Below are 22,604 nucleotides of genomic sequence, written 5' to 3'. Positions count from 1 at the left end.
GACTAAGACAATCCTGCCAGTCTCTCTGGACAGAAAGTTGAGGTGTGGGCATTCTGCACACTCAGCTCAGGAGCCTAACAACCTAGGAGAAGATTCATGAAAGTGGAATCTTACATGGGGCCATTTCTACTTCAAGCAACATTAAGAGATATTAGCAGTAGACAGAACTATGAGATATTAACTCATTCACCTGTACTTGATGGAACTTTACTTTATGTGCTAACCAAAAATGCTTTCAAAATGTAAAGCATGTCTTGTTTGAAAGTAATTAAAATTATCCAGGGACTTAAGGAGGGCAGAGGCTTCTCAAATGGTTTGTTTGGACAATAGATATTTCTCAGCAGCTATCTTTGGAACACATCGGAGAAATCCATGCGCAAAATTCCACCATGGCCTTATTATCATGCAGGCGGATTACACATCAAAGCACCAGGGATGCAGAGCTGGTCTTTAAGTCTGGATAATCCTGCCTCAGACTCACTCCAGTTATGGCACGTTGGACACATCGCTGCAGTTCTCCAGATCTCATCTGTAGAATGGGGAGCTGGGCTAGATAACCTCTCAAGTTCCTTTGACACTAAATCTAGGAGCTTATCACCTACTCTTAGAGGCTGGGTAGGCATTCAAATTTAGAGAGCACTACGTTGATGAAACTGTGGGCACCGAGGCAATGAATGTATTGAACCACCCAAGAAATATGCTTCTATTATCAGCTACCACATTGACGGTGACATTTATGTCACATTGATTATGCAATTCCTTTGCATGCAAGAATGCAGCAGAATGAGACAGCATATCACATCCACCCCCCAAAGCAACGACAGCAACAATAGAAGATGCGTGTTTGTTGCCATAAATGCATACATTAATCAGCGTGTTTTATCCTATACCTGGAGCCCAAGATATCCACCAAGGCATGGATGTTCAGCTACAAGTTACTCAGGAATATTAGATTGGTTAGCCTACTACAATACTGTTGTATAAACACCACAAGAATGGATGAGAAATAATGTCAAGTTGTGGGTGAAGAGACAGACTTGGATTCAAAAAGACCAAGTGTCACCTGGGATACATATTTGCTGGGCAAGGATGACCCAGGGCAAGTCATTTAAGGTATAGATTTCTTTACTGCCAGGTAAGGGAATTCCCTATACCAATGAAATCACAGGTCAGGCCCCTATTGTAGCTTATGCAAAGGTACAGGTAACAAGGATAGATACTGAATTCCTTGGTTTGCCAGTTACTTGCTTGATTATTTGGATATCACTCTTTCAGATGAGAATGCCTTAAACAACAAATGATCCATTTGTTGTGTTCTCAATTCTTCAAGGTAGGGGAGGATGAAGGGGAGGGGAAGAAAGACCAAAATGAACTTCGAGCATCACACAATCAAATTAAGCTTTCATCAACATATTTAGAATCCTACAATGAGTTCCAGGTATGAATGGCTAAATTTGGCACTCAGATATCTCACCCAAAGGTGCATGTCAATCATTAATAGGTGCTAGCAGACCTTGGTATTGGGTAACATCTGCCTAATATAGGAGCTGACCTTCAGATGAGAATTTTGCCCAGTCTGACCTTCAGACTTGGGCTTTGGTGGCAGGGTATCCTTCCAGATCAGGTTCAAAGTCTAAAATGACAAATGAAACGAATCCTTCAATACTGCCCAAGATGGTGTGTTTTAAAGTGCTCACGGATGAATCTGTATGCAGGATTTCTTGTCCTTTTTTAAACAATACCACTCCTGAAAATAAGCGTTCTGTTCAGTGTAACATCTGTAGTCTCTTACGTGAAAAAGATTTAGAGAAGCATTTTCCTACACACACAAAATACAAGAGGTTGAGAGAGAAGGGAAGGAAGTGGCTAGGAGTAGGGTGGGGAGAAGATGAGATGGGCAGGGAAGAGCAAGTCAAGATGGATGGGATTTAGGTTTGGATGGTTCTGGCCTATCTGTGTTACAGAAGGATGCTGGGAAGTAAGTACAGCTTAGTCATGAACAAAAAAGACCCCCTTCTTCAGGGGGCTGCTTTCTCAGCAAACTAATGCTAAGGTAAACTAAACATGCTCGAGCTACCACATTACAAATATTTCAGTATTGACTCCTGTTATTTACAGGGAGAGATGGTGTTAGATGACTATAGCCTATGGTATTGCCTCTTGTGAAATTCTTTGAACCTGTGAAAAAACAGAAAGAAATCCTATCCACGTTGGATTTGTCCGTGACTACATCCACAGAGCACCTTATACACTGCTAATGTGTGATGCACTAAACTTTCTCTGAATGTTCCAGATGGGCATTCTACTAAGTCAAAAGTTAGCCCTTCTACAGATGCCTGCTGGCCCATAGTGAGTGCATTGTGTCAGCAGTCGATGTGATTATGGGTTCATCTCTCCTCTTGAATGGTTCCATGCCTCATGGAGAGACTCCCAACTAACACCACATCCCCACCCTCTATCTTCATACCAAGTTTTCCTATTCTACATCCAGGTTGCCCTCTGCTTGGGTCAGTCATACAAAGGGCGTCATCACTGTAGAGGAATGGCGCAGTCCTTGGATGGCAGCATAAGGCCCCTGTTGAAAGTAGTGGTGGTATCTGGGCATGTGGAAGGAAGGGAACGTGGGCCCACTCCCTGGCATGGAGGTAGCGATGGCAGATGGGGCAAGAGGCATCCCCAGGCGGCTGTATGGGGGCAGAGATCCCTGGATGGGGTGAGGAATGGACGTGGCGATGGAAGCAGTGCTGGTTCCCAGGGCAGTCAGAGACTGGGGGTGCTGGAATCCAGGGAAACTGGATGAAGAAGATACCCAGGAGCTGAGTGACAAATTGTCAGATGCAGTAAAAGCTGATCCTGTGAACAGAAAACAAAGCAATTCATTTCAATATGTAAATCAAGGACTGGAGAGCCTATCACAATGACCTTAAACAATGTTACTCTTAAGTATATTTTAAGGAACTCACAAATAATGAAGTCTTTGGCCAAAAATGGCTAGTGAGTATTACAGGGGGATATTTGGACACGACTACAGACTGTTAACGTTCCTGGGGAAAGGGGCACATATTTTCGATCTGAAAAAATGTAACCAATGCAACAAATATTTATTGTGAGCCTCCTTTAGGCCAGGGATTGGTGATCCAAAGACAAAAACAAAACAGTCCCAGGGCTTAAGGAGCTTATGTTCTACCATGGAGAGGGCAGGGTATGCACATGTATAAAGTCATTTTACTGATTAGGAACAAATGTATCCCATGTGGACAACCATTGCACTTCCAGAGAACAACTGAGTCATGGTGGGACTCTAAGCAGTGGACATTGATTGGCCTTCATCTTCATAGAAGCACCATGAGGAAAGCCAAGAATTTAATGTGACCAGCCTGGCACTAATGACCAGAAACTTCACCTTCAACCAAGTAGCCCAATAACCAGGGTCACAGAGATTCTCTGAAGTCATATGAATGGACCCCTCTGAGTCAATAGTATGTGGGATTAGAGATTGTAATGTTGGGAGGAACCTCAGAGACAATCCATCTCATCTAACCTCCTTATTCAAAGATGAGTGAATGGAGGTTCAGACAATTGAATTGCCTTGCCCAGAGTCATTCACGTAGTAAGCAGTAGCTCAATGAGTCTCTCTTGAACATCCTTGGCCTTGTAAAGGCCCCTGCAAAATTAATTGGCTTAAAGTTCTAGTTGAGTTCAAATGTGTCGCACTTGTCATCTGGAAACTACGTAAATAGATCTATGTCCTGGACACAGGAGATGATAGTCTCAGCATAGCCTGCACTGTCCAGACCCCAACTGGAGCACTGTGGTCACAACATGAAGATGTTGGCAAGTCAGAATGTACCCCAATGGGGTGACCAGGAGGGTGAAGAGTCTAGAGCTCACATTCTATGGCAGGGGGATATTTAGTTTGGGGAAAAAAGAAGAGAAAACTCTGACACAGACTGGCCATGTGACCTTGGGCAGGTCCAGGCAGCTCCCTGAGACAATCAATCACAAGTGAACCCTTCATATGTTTTAGTGGAGGGCGTTCTCTATATTGATGAAATCATCCAAAACAAAAAAAGGGGTGCTTAGGGAGAGGGGGGGATACAATGGCTCCAGTGCTAAAGTGGATAGGGAACTAGGCCCCCAGCCAGGGAGACCTCAGTTCAGATCCTAACCATCACAGTTACTAGCTCTGTGACCCTCGGTAAGTCATTTCCCTCTCTCTGAGACTCAGTTTTCTTTCGCACAAAAGAGGCCCATCTGACTTCAAATATGTACTGCTGCAGGGCTGTCATGTGGAAGAAGCATTTCTGTTTTTTGGATAACTTCAGAAGGGGGAAGAGCTAAAAACAATGGACAAAATTATAGGAAGGCGCTTTGGTTTTATATGAGGAAGAATTTCCTAACCATCAGAGTCATTCATGAGTCAGTCATGAGTTACTTATTACTGGAAACGATCAAGAGGCTGCAGAATTTTTCCTGAGGGATATGGTAGGAAAGATTTCTTCTGTCCAATTCTTCAAGACCCCATTTAGGGTTTTCTTGGCCAAGACACTGAAGTGGTTTGTCGTTTCTAAGATGCTTAGTGCAGTGATCAGTATTATTGTTTTGCAGATGAGGAAACTGATGCTCAAAGAGGTTTGTTCATGGTCCCCCAGGCAATGTATGAGGCAGGATTTGAACACAGCTTCCCTGATTGAATGTCCAACATCCTATTCCACCTCTGTCCTTCTGATTGAAGGTTTATCACTGGTGTCCAATGGCAATGCCATTCTGTATTTGGCTATCAGCACCAGGAGCTGTACAGCTGGGGCAGTCCCTGAAATAAGCCTCCGGCACCTGCTAGTGTAGTATATATACACTCTAGTGCTTTGGGTCCAGAGGATAATAATGACCACCCTTGTTAGTTTCTGCTCCACTCATCAGCTACAGTTCTTTTTTATAAAGCAAAAATGGAAATGTCAACACACCACATTAAAGATCGGTTTTTCCCATCACAGCGGTCTGAAGTAAACCTACCCACCAATTACAAATGTCTCCTTTCCCACGCTGGGAACGAGCCCATCACCATGCGCCCATCTGGCCTCCATTATCTCTTACCTCTATTTTGTGCTGTCTGGCTTTCATCTCCCAGAACATCCTCTTCTCCCCCGTAGGTCCGGATGGGTGAGCGGGCATAGGAATGCTTCTGAATCAGACTCTCAACACTTTCCCTGTATTAGAATAATAACAATAATTATGTTGTCCAGTCACATCCAACTCTCTATGACCCTGTAGACCATATTGTCCATGGAGATTTCTTGGCAAAGATACCAGAGAGGTTGGCCATTTCCTTCTCCAGTAGATGAAGGCAAACAGAGGCAAAGTGACTTGGCCAGCCAGGGTCACACAGCTAGTAAGTGTCTGAGGCCAAATTTGAACTCAAATCTTCCTGCCCCCAGCCCCAGCACCCTATCCACTGAGACACCTAGCTGCTTCTTTTAATATAATAGTAATAACAATAATTAGCATTTGCATCATGTCTATTATGTGTCAAACACTTTGAGATTATATTACTTGAGCCTCACAACAGTGGGAGGTATTATTATCCCCATTTTACAAAGGAGGACACTGAGGCAAACAGAGTTTAAGTGACTTGCCCAAGGTCACACAGCTAATAAGTGCCTGAGGCTGGATTTGAACTCAGGTTTTCCTGACTCTAGGCTCAAGGCTTTATCTGCTGTGCTACCTAGCTGGCTCCAATATAGTAGTAGTAGTAGTAGTAGTAGTAGTAGTAGTAGTAGTAGTAGTAACCGTTGTGAATAGCTTGCAAAGTTTTTTTTATGGTGATTATTTCATTTGATCCTGAGTTCCTGAGTTCACCTTTACAACAAAGGTGCTATCATGGCCCGCATTTGACAGATGGGACACTCCTAGTGGGTAAATACATAAGCCCTAGGCCACATAGCTGGTCTGTGTCAGAGGTGGGATTTGTGCCTATCTGCCCAGTTCTAGACTGAGCGCATTCTCAGGACAGTGCATCGCTGCTCAGGGGAGATCACTAGCATCCTTAAAATGACTTGGTGACTAATAGACAAGCTTGCACATGAATGAATAGATTTTTTAAAATATTTTCCCAGACGGAACAGGACTGGAAACTGAGGCCTAAAGTCTGCCTGTGACCACATGGTGTCCCTTCCCCTCCAAGAGCTCAGGTCCCAGGGAGAGAAAGCAGATGGCTTGCTGAAAGTCCCAGAGGTGAACATCAGATGTGGTCATGCCTTCAGAGTCAATACTATTTCCCCTGTGTCGCACTGCCCCCTCCCCCAAATGCTTTATATGTGATAGGCAGCTAGGTGGTACAGTGGATAGAGCATTGGCCCTGGAGTCAGGAGGGCATGAGTTCAAATTCAGACACTTGATATTTATTGGCTATATGACCCTGGGCAAGTCACTTATGCATGAGTGCCTTGCTAAAAAAAAAGTATCAGAGAACACCTGGTCCAAGAATGTCACAGAAGATGTGGAAAGGCCAATGGAATGTAACTTTTAAAGAATTTGGGCAGAAAAGTTAGATATGATCGAAAATGGTGCCTAGACTTTTGGATATTAAAATCACACTACAGCCCATGAACCCAAGTGCGAAGCTAATTTGAAGAACTCTGTCACTTAACACCCACCTTGGGGTGCCCTTCAATAGGGCTGGAAATTAGGAGGAGAGGTGAGTGTATGTATGCAATGTAGGTCAGCAACTCTAGGCTGGATATGACCACAGCTTTCATCATTGATTCCTCCTCTAAGGTTGGTCCTTGTTGTCAGGGCCCTAGAGTAACACAAGCCTAGATATTAGAGGGCCACAGGCACCTGTGACTGTCCCCCTTCATCACAAGGATGACGCGAAATGGGAGAGCCAGGACTGAACCCTCACAGGGACACGGCCCATCTCGAACCGGACTCAGTTGGTCCCGTGCCCTCACCCTGCTGTCTCTCAACACCAATTACAAGCCTGTTCTTTCCACACTCTGTGAGGCTTCTTGCCAACAGCAGGCTGCTCTAAAGATCCCAGCAAGATGACTCGTGGTACCGCCACAAGATGACAGTGGTACCACCTATGTAGCTGTCGCCACAAAGCCCTTGCTGGGGGAGGAGGACAAGAGAGAACTCTGTGAGAAGTTCAAGGTGCTGCCCACACAGCTGTCTGCTGGTGAAGGTTTAGCAACCAGTTCTAGGGGGCGGGGCAGATTGCCCCATAACACACTTTTCACCTTTTCTCCATTACTTCTTTAGCTCTAAATGATCAAGCCTTGATTTATAGTGCTGCTGATTTCTGAGATGTTAGTGCCCCCACTGAATATTTAACAATTGACCCTCAAGAACTGGTGAGAGCTGATTCCAGCACACCCTCCCCCTCCCCATGCTTCTGTTCTTCTAGCTCTACTCAGTCAGTTTGGGTCAGTCTCTGCAGACCAAAATACCCTTCCCTGGCTGCCACACCTCTTCATGCCTCACCTACATGTATTGGAAAGTACCGTCTTTAAGGGCAGGGACTGTGCTTATATTTTCCTGGCATGTAGTAAGCACTTACAAGATTTGCTCATTCATCCATTCTTACTTGTTTTCTGACACAGAGATGTTATGAGAAAATGGGGCTGAATGCAGTCAAATAATTCCTGTGCAAGAAGATTCAAGCCAATAAGAATATGAACCAATGCTTCTACAGCACTTTACATAAACTCTCTTAAAGGAGTTTCACGACAATCCTTTGAAGATATCATTATCTCCAGTTTATAGATGAGGAAACTGAGGCTCAGAGAGGAAGACCTGTCCCACGTCAGGCAGAATCAGAGGACCTGGCTTCAAATACCTTCTCTAACTACATGGATGACCTGTCATTTAACTCCTCAAAACTTCAGTTTCCTCATCTGTAAAAAGAGGGAGTTGGACCAGAGGGTCAGGTCCAGCTATAATTCTGTGAGTTCTAGGGGCATGATTTAAAACCAGGGCTTTCCTGACTCCATCCTTCCCACAAGCTAACAGACTAGCTTGTGCTTATGTGTTGATGAATTGCTGTTTTTTACCCATCTACCCTGACACTAACTGGCCAAGGAGAGAACACTCACAAAGAGCCAAATGACCCACCAAAGGGCAGCCAAATGGGACATTTCAGACAAAAATAGGAGTCTAATACAATAACACACACATTCTCTAACTTTTCAAAGTCAAATTAAAAGCCTAATAACCCAAAACAAACACATAAAAATAATTATGGAAGTAGACAATATAAGGGGAGGGACACACCACATGAAATCCAAACCACATCATACCATGCATTTCAATCAAAGCAGAACCAAACAAAATCTCTAACAATTCCACTCTGCCTTCTAATTTCCCAATGATCTGGGTCTCAAAGACCATAATAAATTTTGTAATTCCTACCGAATGTTACTACATACCCCTTTGCTCACTTCCATAGCACCTGTGCTAAAACCAGAATGACACAGAGATTAGTACAGCCCCGAATAAGGAAGGTGCACAGACTCAAGGCTCATGCCATATGTTTAAGATAGGAGGAGCAGGACCAAAGAACTAAGACCCTACAGAAAAGAGAGAAGGAAGCTCAGATGAAGAGAAGGGGCAAAGCCAAGCAGGTCAATGTGGATCCTACCATTTCCAATTTAATATCTGTATTCAAAACAGCTTAGAATGGAAATTCACAGCTTCAGAAATAATCCTCCTTTTTTGTTCTTCATATGTTGTAATGCTCACATTTATTGTTTGTTAAGTTCATAATAAAGAATAACATTTTAAAAAATCTTTTGTACACTCTCATCAGCCATATTCTCAGGTTCCAGTTTCTCTGCAGCCCCATCACCACTAAATTGAATTTTGTCATTTTTTTTTTGTTTGAAGTTTGCAGACAATTTTGTCTATACAGAATAAAATCTTAAGGTTGTCTTGATTTTCATTCCTATAATTACCAGAGAATTTGAGGATCTTTATATGATTTTATGAAAGGCAATGTTGTGTAGTGGGTAGAGAGTTGACCTTGAAACCACAAGGTCTCTGGCATGTTCTGGCTGCACAATTCACTTAAACTCTCAATACTCTGGGTAACTCTCTAAGACTATGAAGGTGCTGACCAGCATTGGTAGAAGCTTCCTCACCTGGGAGCTCCTGTAAGAACACGTATGGTCCCTACCCTTCAAAGATTGTCTGGTCTATTTCTTTTTATTCTTCTCCATTGGAAGATATTACATATATGTACATATGTGTGTATGTGTATGTACAAGCGGTTCCTTATAGATTCTGAACATTTGTCCTTTGGTCAAAATATTTATTGCAATTCTCTTCCCAATTGGTTTCTTTTCTTTTTGTCTGAGATATTTCTTTTTGTTGCACAAAATCACTTTGTAATTGATATATATATATATACACATATATACATGCATATATATGTATGTGTGTGTGTGTATATATATATATGTATATATATATAAGTGTAGCGGCAAGCACCCCAAGCGTCCTCAGGGTTGCTTCCACTACAGGTTCTTGGATCTGCTTTGATAAAGGAAAGCAACTCAAAATGGGTTAACAAGCTTACTTTAATCAGTCAGACATATATCGTTTACCTTGTTCAGGGGAAAAGGTCAGCACCCTGAACTTCAAAGTACACAGACAGAATTATCAAGACAGAACCAGATCTAGTAGACAGATTTCAAACTGTCCAACCATTACATCCATACCCAGTCAACATCTGGGTTTTTTCAAAGCCGGGGGGCTCAGGACAACGGCTTCCCAGAATCCATATCAAATCACAGAACACTTCTCAAAGTGAGCCCCCAAAACAAAGCCTCACATCAGGGCTTATATAGCCTTCTCCTGGCTCAGAGAATGTAACAACCTTATTGACCCACTGGCCAATCAAAAAGTATCTACTGAAAAACAAGCCTCCCACCCCAGGCTTCAGGTGCACTTTAGCCTAGGAGCAGGGAAGATCTTCCAAATTTGCATTCCCATTACAATAAGTTCCTTATACATTCTGGACATCTGTCCTTTAGCCAAAATATTTATCGCAATTCTCTTCCCTGTTGGTTTCTTTTCTTTTTGTCTTGGAGATATTGCTTTTTGTTGTTCAAGATCACTTTGTCATTGTATAATCAAGCCAATCTATTTTGTCATAAGTGATTTCTTCCTTTTGGTAATTAATAAAAATGTTTCTTATCTCCATAGTTAAGACAAATCTATTATTCCTTTTCCTTCCAGCTTTTTAAAAGTTCTTATTTTGGGGTGGCCAGGTAGCACATTGAGTAAGAGCACCGGCTCCAGTGTCGGACTGACCTGGAGATCGAATCCCAGGCTCAGACACTTAGCACCCACCCAAAAACACCTGGCCGTGTAACCTTAAGCAAGTTACTTAACCCCGATTGCTTTAAAAAAAAAAAAAGTTCTTATTTTATATTTAGATCACTGATCCAGTCAGAAGTATTGTGGTGTATGAGTAGAAATCCTTACTTTTTTTTTTTGCCAAGCTGCTACTCTATCTATTGTAAGCTGCCCAAATCCAATAGGCCAAATGCAGTATGGCACACAGTACAATTTTTTTCCAACAATTTTTGTTGAACATTTATTCTGTTCCCTAATGTTTTTAGAAATGAGCTTATCAAACAATATTGCTAGCCATTGGGTTCTCTTTCTAGGTGCTCTCTCCCATTTTGATGTATCTATTTCCCTATTTTTTTTATAGTACGAGACAGATTTTACACTTCTTTATAGCAGCCTTTAAAACCTGGAAGGGCAGGAGCTCCTCAAACCATTTCCTTTTTCATTGTTCTTAATATTCTTACACATTTACTTTTCCATGTAAATTCTGTCATGACTTTATCTAATTAGAAGAAAAAGCCTATTGGCATTTTGATTGCTATTGCATTAAATTTGTAAATTAGGTTGGGAAGTATTGGCATTTTCACTATATTTGCTAGACATATCTGTGCGCAGGAGAGATCTCCCCCATTTATTTGTCTGGTTTTTCCTTGAGTTCCATCAAAGTGATTTTGAAATTGTCTTTATATGTGTCTCTTGTGTAGCATGCAGTAGAATAGTTCAGTGAGGAAAAACCCTAGATTTGGAGGTAGAGAACCTGGGTTCAAATGCTCCTCTCTGACACTTGTGGGACCTTTAGCCAATTATCTTATTTCTCTGGGCCTTAATTCTCTCATCTGTGAAAGGGGAATGGGTGTAAAGGAGTAAGCAATTATGTAGGGTCTACTGTGCTTTTTTCAAATATGCTCACATTGGATCGTCGCATCAACCTGTGAGGTAGGTGCTATTATCATCCCCCTTTTCCTGTTGAGGAAACTGAGGCAAACAGAAGTTAAGTGACTCACCCAAGGTCATACATCTAGTACGTTTCTGAGGTTAAATTTGAACTCAGGTCTTCCTAACCCCAGTCCCAGCGCTCTAGTCAGTGTACCACCAGCTGAAAAATGAAGTTGTTGGACAGGTCGACCTATAAAGTCTCTCCCAGGTCTAAATGTAGGATTTCAATTTAATACCCAAATATTTGGCATATTTTAATGTTCTTGTAAGGGGAATTTCTCTCAAGACAATTTCCCTTGATTTATGTTGGTGGTGTTACAAAAATGCAGACTGCTTTATGGGATTTGACATGAATTTGCTAAAGTTGTTTATGACGTCAATTAATTTTGTTGTCGTTGACCATTTCGGGTTTTCTAGATCTACAATCATGTCATGTACAAGAAGAGATATTTTAACTTCTTTGACAGTATTTACTCATTAGGTACTTTCTCATGTATCATTGCTGTTGTCCACATTTCCAAGATTAGTTCAAACAAAAGTGGCCCAAAGAGACTCTCATCCAGTTTTTTATCTATCATTAACTGGAAAGCATGGCCTAATACTTCTGGCATTTGAATAGGTTTGCACCAGTCTTCTAGACCACTTATTAAAAAAAGACCACAGTTTCTGCTTTAAGGACAATGACATTTTGGGCAAATTAAAATTTGCCTACTTAGACACTATTCATTCCAATGGTTTGGAAATATTAAAGGTCATTCTTTCTATACTGCATTTGGTCCTTGGATTTGGGTCATCACAATAGACTGAAAAATCCCCTTCTCCCACTGGCAGCCCCTCTGGAACAGAGGCACTGGATACAAAGAAGGAAAAGGAAGGAAGAGCCACTCCTCTTCCTTGCACCACCCCCACTGGATTTCTCAGTTACATTACCAGAACCTATCCTAATCCCTTCTGTTTGCAGATGATGTCTTGATTCGTTGCAAAAAGAATGTAAGTAGCTTGAGGGCAGGGAATATTTTATACTTCTGGGTCACCCTCACAGCACCTAACATAGGGCAGATACATAGCAATCATTCAAAAATACTTCCCATTGCTGTAGGGTATGTGAGGGGAAGAATTGATGTCTTGTGGGCATCATAATTAGCATTTAAGTAGACCCAGATGGATAATTCTCAGTAAGCTTCCTTCCAATGCTATTGGATAATTTTCCTACATATTCCTTTGTTCATAGCCAACCTCATATGTACCCAGAACTAATGCCATGATCAGTTAACAAAAATACTGAAGTCTTGGTCCACCAGCATTTCTAAACACCTCCTATATGTGCCAGGCACTGCACTAGGCCCTGGGATAAAAATGTAAAGAAAGAAACAGTCCCAACTCATATGGAACTTGCATTGCTCCCCAGCAGGGGAGACAGTCACAAGACAGAATAACTGTAAAGAGAATAAATACAAATAAATTAAGGCAGTTTGGGAGACTTGGAACTACCAAGCACAAATAGAAAAATTTTCCAATAAATCTTGTATGATTGAAGTGTATATAGCACCAGACAGATCAATGAGCTGGTTAGCCCTTCAGAAGATCCGCTTTAATGAATAGCTCAACTCAACTTGTAATAACAGCAATAATTAGTATTGAACTTGACAAACATTGTCGCATTTGATCTTCACAACAGCCCTGGGATGTAGGTGTTATTAAGATTCCCACTTTATAGATGAAGGAACTGGGGCAAACAGGTTCAATGATTGGTGCGGGGTCATAGCCAGGTAGTGTCTAAGGCTGAATTTGAACACAAGTCTCCCTGACACCAGACCCAGGGCTCTATCCACCGTGCCCCCTAACCACCATTGTTGTTCCATTGTTTCAGTCATATCCAACTCTTCATGACTCCATTTTGAGGTTTTCTTGGCAAAAATACCAGAGTGGTTTGCTATTTCCTCTTCTAGTGGATTAAGACAAACAGAGGTTAAGTGACTTGCCCAGGGTCACACAGTTAGGACATGTACAAGGCTTGATTTGAACTCAGGTTTTTCCTGATTCCAGACCCAACTTTGCATTCACTGAGCCATCTAGTTGCCACCTTTTTTGTCAAACCCTATTTTTACACTGAGTGCAAACTAAGTTTTATCATAGCTCTGGGAAAATAAAATAGATATCAGTTATCAAGGCTTTAGAATGATTATGAGTTTCTTTTTCTCAGGGTGTGTGTACACTAAAAGCAGCTATTGTAAAAGATAAGCTTATTAGAATAAGTAAATATCCCTTGTTGAGTTGTGTGAGCCTACAAAATAGATAGGTAAAGGTGAAGCTAGAGAAAACTTCTTAAAGCCCACATCTTATCATTCACTAGAAGGAAGTGAGGACTTTAATGAGAGATTGGTGTAAACAAAGATTAGTACTTGACTGTGAAACAGCAAATTAAACTCTAGTGAATGTGCCACTTTCTTTAGATGGGCCCAAATGCATGTCTAGTTCCACACAAATCAGCTGATTGTCTCATTAAAGCAAGGACTCTGAAAATCTCTCCCAGCCAATGCCATTCTGATGCCAGGCCATGGAACCACCTGAATCTAATCAGGGGATATTCCTGTTGGGGGACCTGAGAGAATGAAGAAGGCCTTGGGGATTCGGAAGCATCTGGCTTATTACAGAATCTCAGTGTGGAAAGGACCTCACTAATATCTACTACTGCTCCTGAAAACAGATCCCCTCTACAATATGCATAGACAAGGGGACATCCAGCCTCTGCCTGAAGACCATCAAAAGATCATCCAATTGTTAGGAAGTTTTATTCCTGTATCTACCACAAATTCGGTTCTTCCCATTGGCCTCTGGGGAAGAAAGCCAAATAAGCCAACAAAGCCAGCGATGTCAGGTGCCTACTAACCTACACTCAAATTGTCGATTGGTCTAATGGGTGTGATGAGGTAGGAGGAGCATTTGTTTTGGATCCGGGGAGCTTAGATTGAGAGCTAGATGAGGCCATGCAATCCTCTTATTTTATAGATGAGGAAACCAAGGCCCCAGGAGATGAAATCACTTCACCACAGTCATACAAGTAAGTGGTCAATCTGGAATTGAACCCCAGTTTTCTGGCTTTGGATTCAGGTCTCTTTTCACTGTAGCTGACCAGAGTCCAAATATGGAGCAGTACAAAAAAAAATACTGACTCTGTCAGACTCCTGGGTGTCCAGATCTCACTCTGCCATTTACTAGCTGAGTGAGTTTGGGCAAGTCCCTTAAATTCTCTGACTAAGCGGTTTCCATAAAATGAGGGGGCTCATCCTTTGTAGATGAAGGCCCAGAGAGCCATGGCGACTTACTCAGCATCATACAAATCTAGCTTTTTTTAAAAAACCGAAGTTCACCTCCTAACCATGATGAGTCATCAGTAAGGAATTTGGTGCATAATTGCATGGGTAGTAACAATTTTAAAAATAATAATGATAACAACAGAGACCACATGGTGGGGTGTACTTTATATATGGCAGACCTAGGATTCCAGCCCACACCTTCTCAATCACTCAGTCAATATAAGTACCTATGAAGTGCCAGAAACTGAGCCAAACACTGACCTTCTGATGCTAATTTCTAGTGGACTTTGCACTCCATCCCTCTACTTTGTTGCGAACTCTGAAATTAAACAAATTACACTTTTAAGAGGAAAATTAGAGGCGGCTAGGTGTCGCAGTGAATAGATCACCAGCCCTGGAGTCAAGAGGACCTGAGTTCAAATCTGGCCTCAGACACTTAACACAAAAACTAGCCATGTGACCTTGGGCAAGTCACTTAATCCCAATTGCCCTTCAAAAAGCAAAAACAAAAAACAAAAAGAGGAAAATTATATTTATAAGTTCCCTAAATTTAGGAAGCTGTGATTTTGAAATCTTGTTTAAGGGACTCGAATGCCTTGGGCTGGGTCCATCTAAGGACTCAATGGGGTAGCTGGAACAGCACACAGACAAATCCCAAGGAAAATCATTTTGAAAATAGTGCCATCAATCACTGCCAGAGAAAACATTTCCCTTTCCTACAAAAAAGCCATTATATCCATTTTGTTCTGGGTAGAACACTGGCATCATTACTTATGCAAGTCTCCTGGAAAAATATAGTATCTAATCAAAGTGATTTACTTGCGTCATCCTAGCTGGATGTGGACTGAAAGCAATAGTGGTCCCTACATAGAGGATGCCATAATCAAATGATTGCCTTTTAAGTGATTGAAAACAGCGGGCATATCAGGACCATCTACTTGAAGACTGTATGAAGAAAAGGCAGACCACGTTGTTTATGGCCTCCCCCAGCCCTGTCGGGAGCAAAATGAGAAGCACAAAGAATTTTTTCTGAAGACACACACATCTGTGGCTCAACCAGTGACCCTGTTGGCAAGGCAACGTGGCACTCCAGAGCACATTACTCTGAAAAATCATCCCCTTCTCATCTCCAAAGTAAGGTGATGGAGCTCATCCCCACAGCCACTGAAGTCTTCAAAGGGCTACTGCAGAGCTTGATAAAACAAGGGCAATAGAAATCAGGTAGGAATCATCTCTAAAACAGCCCTAAAGACCAAGTCACCCCTCCTGGCTTCAGTTTCCTTATCTGTAAAATGGGAGTTCTGGATTCTGGTTCTCTTCCAGCTTTAACTACACAAGCTGATGAAGGTCAGAAAGTAAGCTGAATGATTTGGGGGGAAAAAGATGGAGTGGATTTCCCCTGCTTCACTCTCCCAGAGTTAGGCTGTTAAAGCTCCCCCTCAGGGTTCTAGGGATACCCCGAGGAGCTTAGTTTGCCTCCTCTCCAATGCTATAACCTTGAGCCCTGACTGGATGTGTTCTTTCCACTAGGGACAGCTGTGGACAGAGCATTGATCCAGGAGTCAAGAAGACCTGAGTTCTAGTGGTGTGTGACTGGGAAAATCATTTTAACCTCTTTGAAAGTAGGCATTCCAAAATATCTCTATAATAGGTCAGATAGGTCCCTCCCAAAGGCAGAGAACCAGTTAGGGTTTCGCAATGTCATTGGCACTATTTGCCCTGATTTGAGATTATTTTTTTAAATCCAAAATAGAAGCTAGTTCTGCCGTCCTTTCTCTGTCTCTCAAAAATCAGTAAAGAGATTTTCTAAAATCTTATAAGTCCCACATAGGGGTTTTCTTATTTTGCTTGTTTTCTTAGTCACACCAAAAGTAATATGACATTTATAATACTAATAATCATAGGGTAACAGAGCGAAAGCTGGAGAAATTCCAGAGGTTATTGAATCCAACCCCTTTATTTTTACAGATGAGGAAACTGAGGCTCAGAGACTTTTTATCACTTGCTCTGAGTCACACAGCTGTTAAGTATGGTGGGATTCAAACCCAGGTTCTCTTCATTCCGAGCACATTGACCTAAGAATCCAATGAGATAATATTTGTAAAGTGATAACACAATGCCTCTCAATGTTTATACAAGTCAGCTGATGTTCAATCATGGTGATCGCTGATTGGGATTTGGAAGAGACCTTGGTAGCAACCCTCATATTACAGATGAAGAAACTGAAGCCAAAAGTGGTTAAAGTGACTTGTTTTATATTGCCCACAGTGCCTAGGACAGCGCCATGCACGGAGCCGGTGCTCTCAAATAATCAATGACAACTTTGGATAACTACAAAATTTGGTTGAATTTTTAGCCAAGTATATTTAAGATCACGGCTATGTTTTCCTGAGCATAACCAAACTCAAAACAAAGTTTTGGTTCAATAATTCATCAGAGTTCTTCCTACACCATTTCACAATCTACTCACTCTCTGGAAAACCAAGTAGATAAAAGTCTCCACTCATATGACCATTCACTTTCTTGAGTGAGAGCTGGCCCATGACTCTGTCTGGGGGAGAAGGGTCAAGTTGATAGGAAACATCTAATGGAAAGGGAAAAAAAAAAACCACATCCAATGCTATACCTCATTCTCAATATAGACCATAATGACTAAGGGGGTTCTTTATAGATGACTCCTTGTCACAGCATAAATCAAAAGATTTATGCAGATAATATTAGGAATTACTGGAAAATAACAAATCAATATCTGCTGTGGTCTGACTCTTTCCCCCCAAAACAAAACAAATGAAGGCTGCTGATAAAATATATTTGCGTGTGTTTTTAAAAGTCATTAATTTTTATTTGTTAAGACCTGACAAGATATTGCATGATTCCTTTTTTCAAAAGGAAAAATAACTTCAACTTAATCATTTAAAAAAGCTTTCAGACTTGACTTTATTCTGAGGAAATTCATTGTCTCCTAAGAGCTTACATTTGGATGATGCTTTATGACTGTAAAGTGCTTTCATATATGTTATCTGCTTGGCTCCTGACAACTCTATGAGATAGTTAATAGCCTACATGTTGTTATTCCCATTTTCCAGCAACACAAACAAAGGTTCAGAGAGTTTGGGTCATTTAGCCAAAGTCACGGAGCTAAGCAGTGGTGAACACTGGATGCCAAGGATGATATACTTCTCACTTCACATTTAATTCTGACCAGTCTTACTTTGTCTTTTCAAGTAGGCATGCTCATTTCTGTGCTTTCCATTATAGTTAGCAATTTAAGTAAATATGATGAGCTTCTTAACCCCCAAACTTCATTTTCTGGACATGAAACAGAGGCAAGATTTTGCAAAATTAAAAGTTATAGACACTATATGAATCTTTCTTCAAGCATCTGGCACTTTGTTAATGGGGTTCTCCCTCTGCAAATGTAGATTGCAACCCTTCTATAACTTAAAAGAAAGTTGCTGTTGGCCAAAATATTTGTCATGTGACCACTCTGATGCTGGGTCTCTCTAAACTTAGCTAGACCAGCCCTAACCAAAGGCATCCAGTCCTTCTCTGGAGCAATACCAGTTATCTCGACAATAACAAGACTTTGTGTAATCTCCAGCTCCCTTGAAGCCGTAGCTGAAGGACCCTCCTGATACCCCTGATCACTAGTACTTCTCCTCCAGGAATGACTTTAGATTTACTTTGTCCACATTTTGAGTTGCCTCTTGTTGTGTCCCCCCGCCCCCTATAAAATGTCGGTTACTAGAAGGGAGCTACTCTTCTCATTTTCGTCTTTTTATTCCTCTTTGTTGTTGAGTTGTTTTAAGTCATGTCTGACTATTTCTGACCCCATTTGGGATTTTCTTGGCAGAGATGCTGGAGTGGTTTACTACTTATTTAACTCATTTTATAGATGTGGAAACTGAGGCAAATTGGGTTAAATGACTTGCCCAGAGCCACAAAGTTAGTAAGTCTGAGACCAGATTTGAACTCAGGTCTTTCTGACTCTCTCTATCCCTGTCTACACCACTTAGCTGCCTTTGTATTTCTAGTGCCTACAATAATGATGATAGTGAGGTGTATAAAGTGTTTTCTATGAAATCTCATTTGAGCCTCACCTGGGAGACAGGCACCATTATTTCCGTTTTATACATGAGGAAACTGAAGTTAAGTGATTTGCCCAGGGTCACACAGCTAATGCATGTCTGAGGCGGGGTTTGAACTCAGATCTTCCTAACTCCAAGTCTAATGCTCTGCCTATTGTACCACTAGTAGATGATTAATAAAGGTTTATAGGATTGAAATGAGAAATGAAGCAATCCCATTAGATTAGGGAATGAATGATTAAATTATGGTACATTGAATGCATTGGAATACCGCCATACTGTAAGATGAAATGAATACAAAGGAGTCATAGAAACTCGAGAAGATTCATAAGAACTGATGGAGAGGGAAATTAGTAAAGTCAAGACAATATTTTACATGCTGACCATGGAAAAGTAAAGGGAAACCGTGCTTAAAGATTTCAAATTCTGATCCAGAGAAGGATCAGTCATGACTTTAAAAAGCTGATGATGAAACATTCCTCCCTCTCTGTGGCAAAGGAACAGGAGGAGCAAAATGAGACAGACATTTTCACTCATGGTTTTGCTTGACTACATGTTTTTCTTACAAGAAGGAACACTGAGGGAGACAAAAGGGCAGAGATTTGAAAGAAAAGGAGAATCAATAAAATATTTATAAATACACAGAAGAAAATGAAAAGAGAAACAAAGAATAGGGGAACTTTATCACTACCTTGTCAAGTGTAATATACACTTTAAAAACTGGTTAACAGAAGCTAGCATGTTCATATATATATAGCACATTCATTCTATATTTTGTTCTTCATTGTATATTTGTATGTTTGCATTGCATTACTTATACGTATGTAGCATATTTTCATGCTAAGTTTATCATAAAATAATTTTTAAAATAGCATCTATTTGTCCTCAGGGAGTTCTAGTTACCAGATTTGTACTAATCTATCATAAGAAATGAAGGAAATGGCGGTTTGATTGATTGCTCTAACTCCATTGGTCATCATAAAAACATACTGGAGAATAGGCGAGTTACCTCACAAATGGAGAAGAGTTAATGTTCAATATTTTTGAAGTATCAGAGAACAGACTGTGTAAACTATAGAACAATGATCTTGATTTCTATTCTTGGAAAAATTCTAGAACACATTATTTAAAAGATGGTTGCTAAACATTGAGAAATAGAAGCCACGTTACTAACAGTCAACATGGTCTCATTATAATGAATAGAACATGGAAGACTAACTTCATTTTCTTTTTTGATGTAGTGGCTAGACTCATGCCTAGACTTGAAGGTCTTCCATGGTGTCTTTGTGAACAAAATGGAGAGATGTGAGCTGGATGGTAGTGGAGTCAGAGGAATTTGAAACTAGCTGAATGTGTTGACCCAAAGAGGGCTCAAAGTCAACTTGGAGGAAGGTTTCTAGTGAAGTACCTCAGGGATTTTCCTTGGTCCAAGGTATTTAATGTTTTATTAATGACTTGAATGAAGCCATAGACATAAAACATAGAGAATATGCTTGCAGTCTAAAGTTGATGATGGGAAGCTGTTTGGGAGAGTCAATATATTAAATATCAAATTCAGGACAGACCAAAACAATGGGCCAAATTGAAAGAGATGAAATAGGTATATGTGTAAAGTTTCTACACTTGGGTTAAGAAAATCAACTCTACCAATGTTGGATGAGAGAGATTTGTCTGAGCACCAGAGCCTATGAAAAAAAAGGAATAAAAATAGGTTTGAGTAGACCAGGAACTCAATATGGGTCAGCAATGTGACAGCAGCCAACGAGTTAATCACAGGTTACATCAAGAGATGCAGAACACAAGGAAGGGGGTGAATAAAGATAGAACAACTTTCCCCTTGAGTAAGATAATAAAGGAGGATGAGGCTTACAATTTCAGTACAGATCCAGAGTAATGGAACCTAAGCCCTTAGGAAGTGTCAGAATCACCTTTCACCAGACTGCTGGGTTACCACGATATGAGATGCTGTGTAATTAACACAACAGAAGTGGTTATGTTAAGAGAGACATGCCCAGGGATTATTTTGCCCTCACCACATCTGGAGTTCTGCGTTCACTTGCAGCTGTCATGACTTATGACATCATGAAGGATGTTGACAAGCCAGGATCTGCACAGAGGACAGCTAAGGCAAAGAAAGCACTGAAAACCAAGCTGTGGGATAATCGTTAAAGAAATAAGAAGGTTTTGCCTAGAGGGGAGAAGACTTAAATGGGACATCAGAGGATCTGAGGGCACGCTGTGTGAATTAGCCTTGTCCTGCTTGGTCCAAGAGGACAGAAGTAGGAGCAGTGGGCACAAGTGGCCTAAAGGCAGACTTGGCCTATACAGGAAGAAAAAGCTTCCTAGAAATTCGAGCTGCCTAAAGAAGGAGTGGGTTTCCTTGGGAGGCATAAAGTTCCCTCATTGGAAGATTTCAGGTGGTGACAACTTCAGTCTTCAGACACAGGATGGAGTAAGAGAAAGGGCTAGACCTGGAGATAGGAGACTTGGGTTTAGTTTGTGACTCTGATGCTGATTAACTGTTTCCCTGGCAATTCAATTAAATGTATCGTGCTTCCATTTCCTCATCTGTAAAATGGGAATAAAAAATACTGCCTCCCTCACAGAGTGGTTATCAGGAAAGCGCTTTCTGAAACCTCAAAGTAGTATATCATTTTGAGCCAACATTATTATTATTTGAGGACAGATCAACTAGGTAACATAGGATTATAAATCTGAAGCTGAAAGAAACCTTAGCTATCATCTCATCTAATCCCAGCATTTTACAGAGGAGGAAACTGAGGCCCACATGGTCAATGCATCTTAAGAAGCAGAGGTGGGATTTAAATCCAATGTTCTTTCTGATGTGTCACCCCACCTCCAGCAAAGCTTTGTCCCTTAGAGTCGGTGTTTAAGGAATAAAGACACAGCACAGTGTGGCACACAGTAGGTAATAAATAAATTCTTTTTTGGATTGAATTGAATTACTATGCAAAAGCTCCAGTGGAGTTTATTTGGATTCAGCATGGAGTGATAGGCACATTGAATTAGAGACTATTTTTTGTTCGGTTTGGACTGTTGAAGCTGAAAGAAACATTCAAGATCATCCAGCACAACCCCTTGTTTTTCGGAGGGAAGAACTGAGGCTCTAACAGGTGCTGCCATTTTCCCCAAGTTACCCAGCAGTTGGCAGAGCCAATACCCCAGCAAGCCCAGGCTTTCTCTCCCCAGATTCAATAGTCTTGGGGCGGCTAGGTGGCGCAGTGAATGCCGACCCTGGAGTCAGGAGGACTTGGGTTCAAATCATGCCTCAGACACTTAACACAAAACTAGCCGTGTGACCTTGGGCAAGTCACTTAACCCCAATTGCCCTATCTTCCCCCCCCCAAAAACAATATATATGTATATATGTATATATATATATATATATATATATATATATATATATATATACAGATTCAATAGTTTTTTGAAGCCTTTGGGTCACTGAACATGAGAAGGTAAGACAAGATGACTCGTGCATTTCCATCTAACTCTCACATCAGATGATTTTTCTTATGAACCTAAATTTAATTTTAAGCAGATAGTTGAAAAGACAAATACAGAGTGTCCTTTAGTATGTCTAATGCATTTTGTAAAATTCTCCCCAGCATAACAATTTTAACTCATTCACAGAAAGATGAGAGAGAACATAGCACAATGCACAGGGGAAAGAAAGGGACTACATATTTGTCAAGCACCTACTATGTGCTAAATACTTTTACAAACATTACCTCACTTGATCCTCCCAGCAGCCCTGTGAGGGAGGTGCCATTACTATCCCCACTTGTAGTTGAGGGAACCGAGGCAGACAGAGGCTAAGTCACATACCCAGCCTCACACATGGGTCTTCCTGATTCCCTAGCCAATGTTCCGTTCGCTAGCTGGAATT

The 22,604-nt window shown here is 41.1% G+C and overlaps 1 protein-coding gene across 1 annotated transcript in view; it reads right to left on the bottom strand.

The window, feature by feature from the left end:
• Positions 1-2,512: 2,512 nt before the first annotated feature.
• Positions 2,513-22,604, bottom strand: part of TBX20 (T-box transcription factor 20) — a 238,669-nt gene continuing 218,577 nt past the window's right edge. The window contains exons 8-9 of the mRNA XM_069084565.1: positions 5,095-5,207; positions 2,513-2,853 (exon numbers count right to left, since the gene is read on the bottom strand). Coding sequence (XP_068940666.1) covers positions 2,513-2,853; positions 5,095-5,207 — 454 coding nt within the window. The remainder of the gene's footprint in view (positions 2,854-5,094; positions 5,208-22,604) is intronic.

This window comes from Petaurus breviceps, unplaced genomic scaffold, assembly GCF_028583685.1.
Source record: "Petaurus breviceps papuanus isolate PSGF00001 unplaced genomic scaffold, PetGlider_PUasm1.0 174, whole genome shotgun sequence".
Lineage (NCBI taxonomy): Eukaryota > Metazoa > Chordata > Mammalia > Diprotodontia > Petauridae > Petaurus > Petaurus breviceps.
Note: the sequence above shows the minus strand (reverse complement) of the source record. Positions and strands in the feature narration are given on the sequence as shown.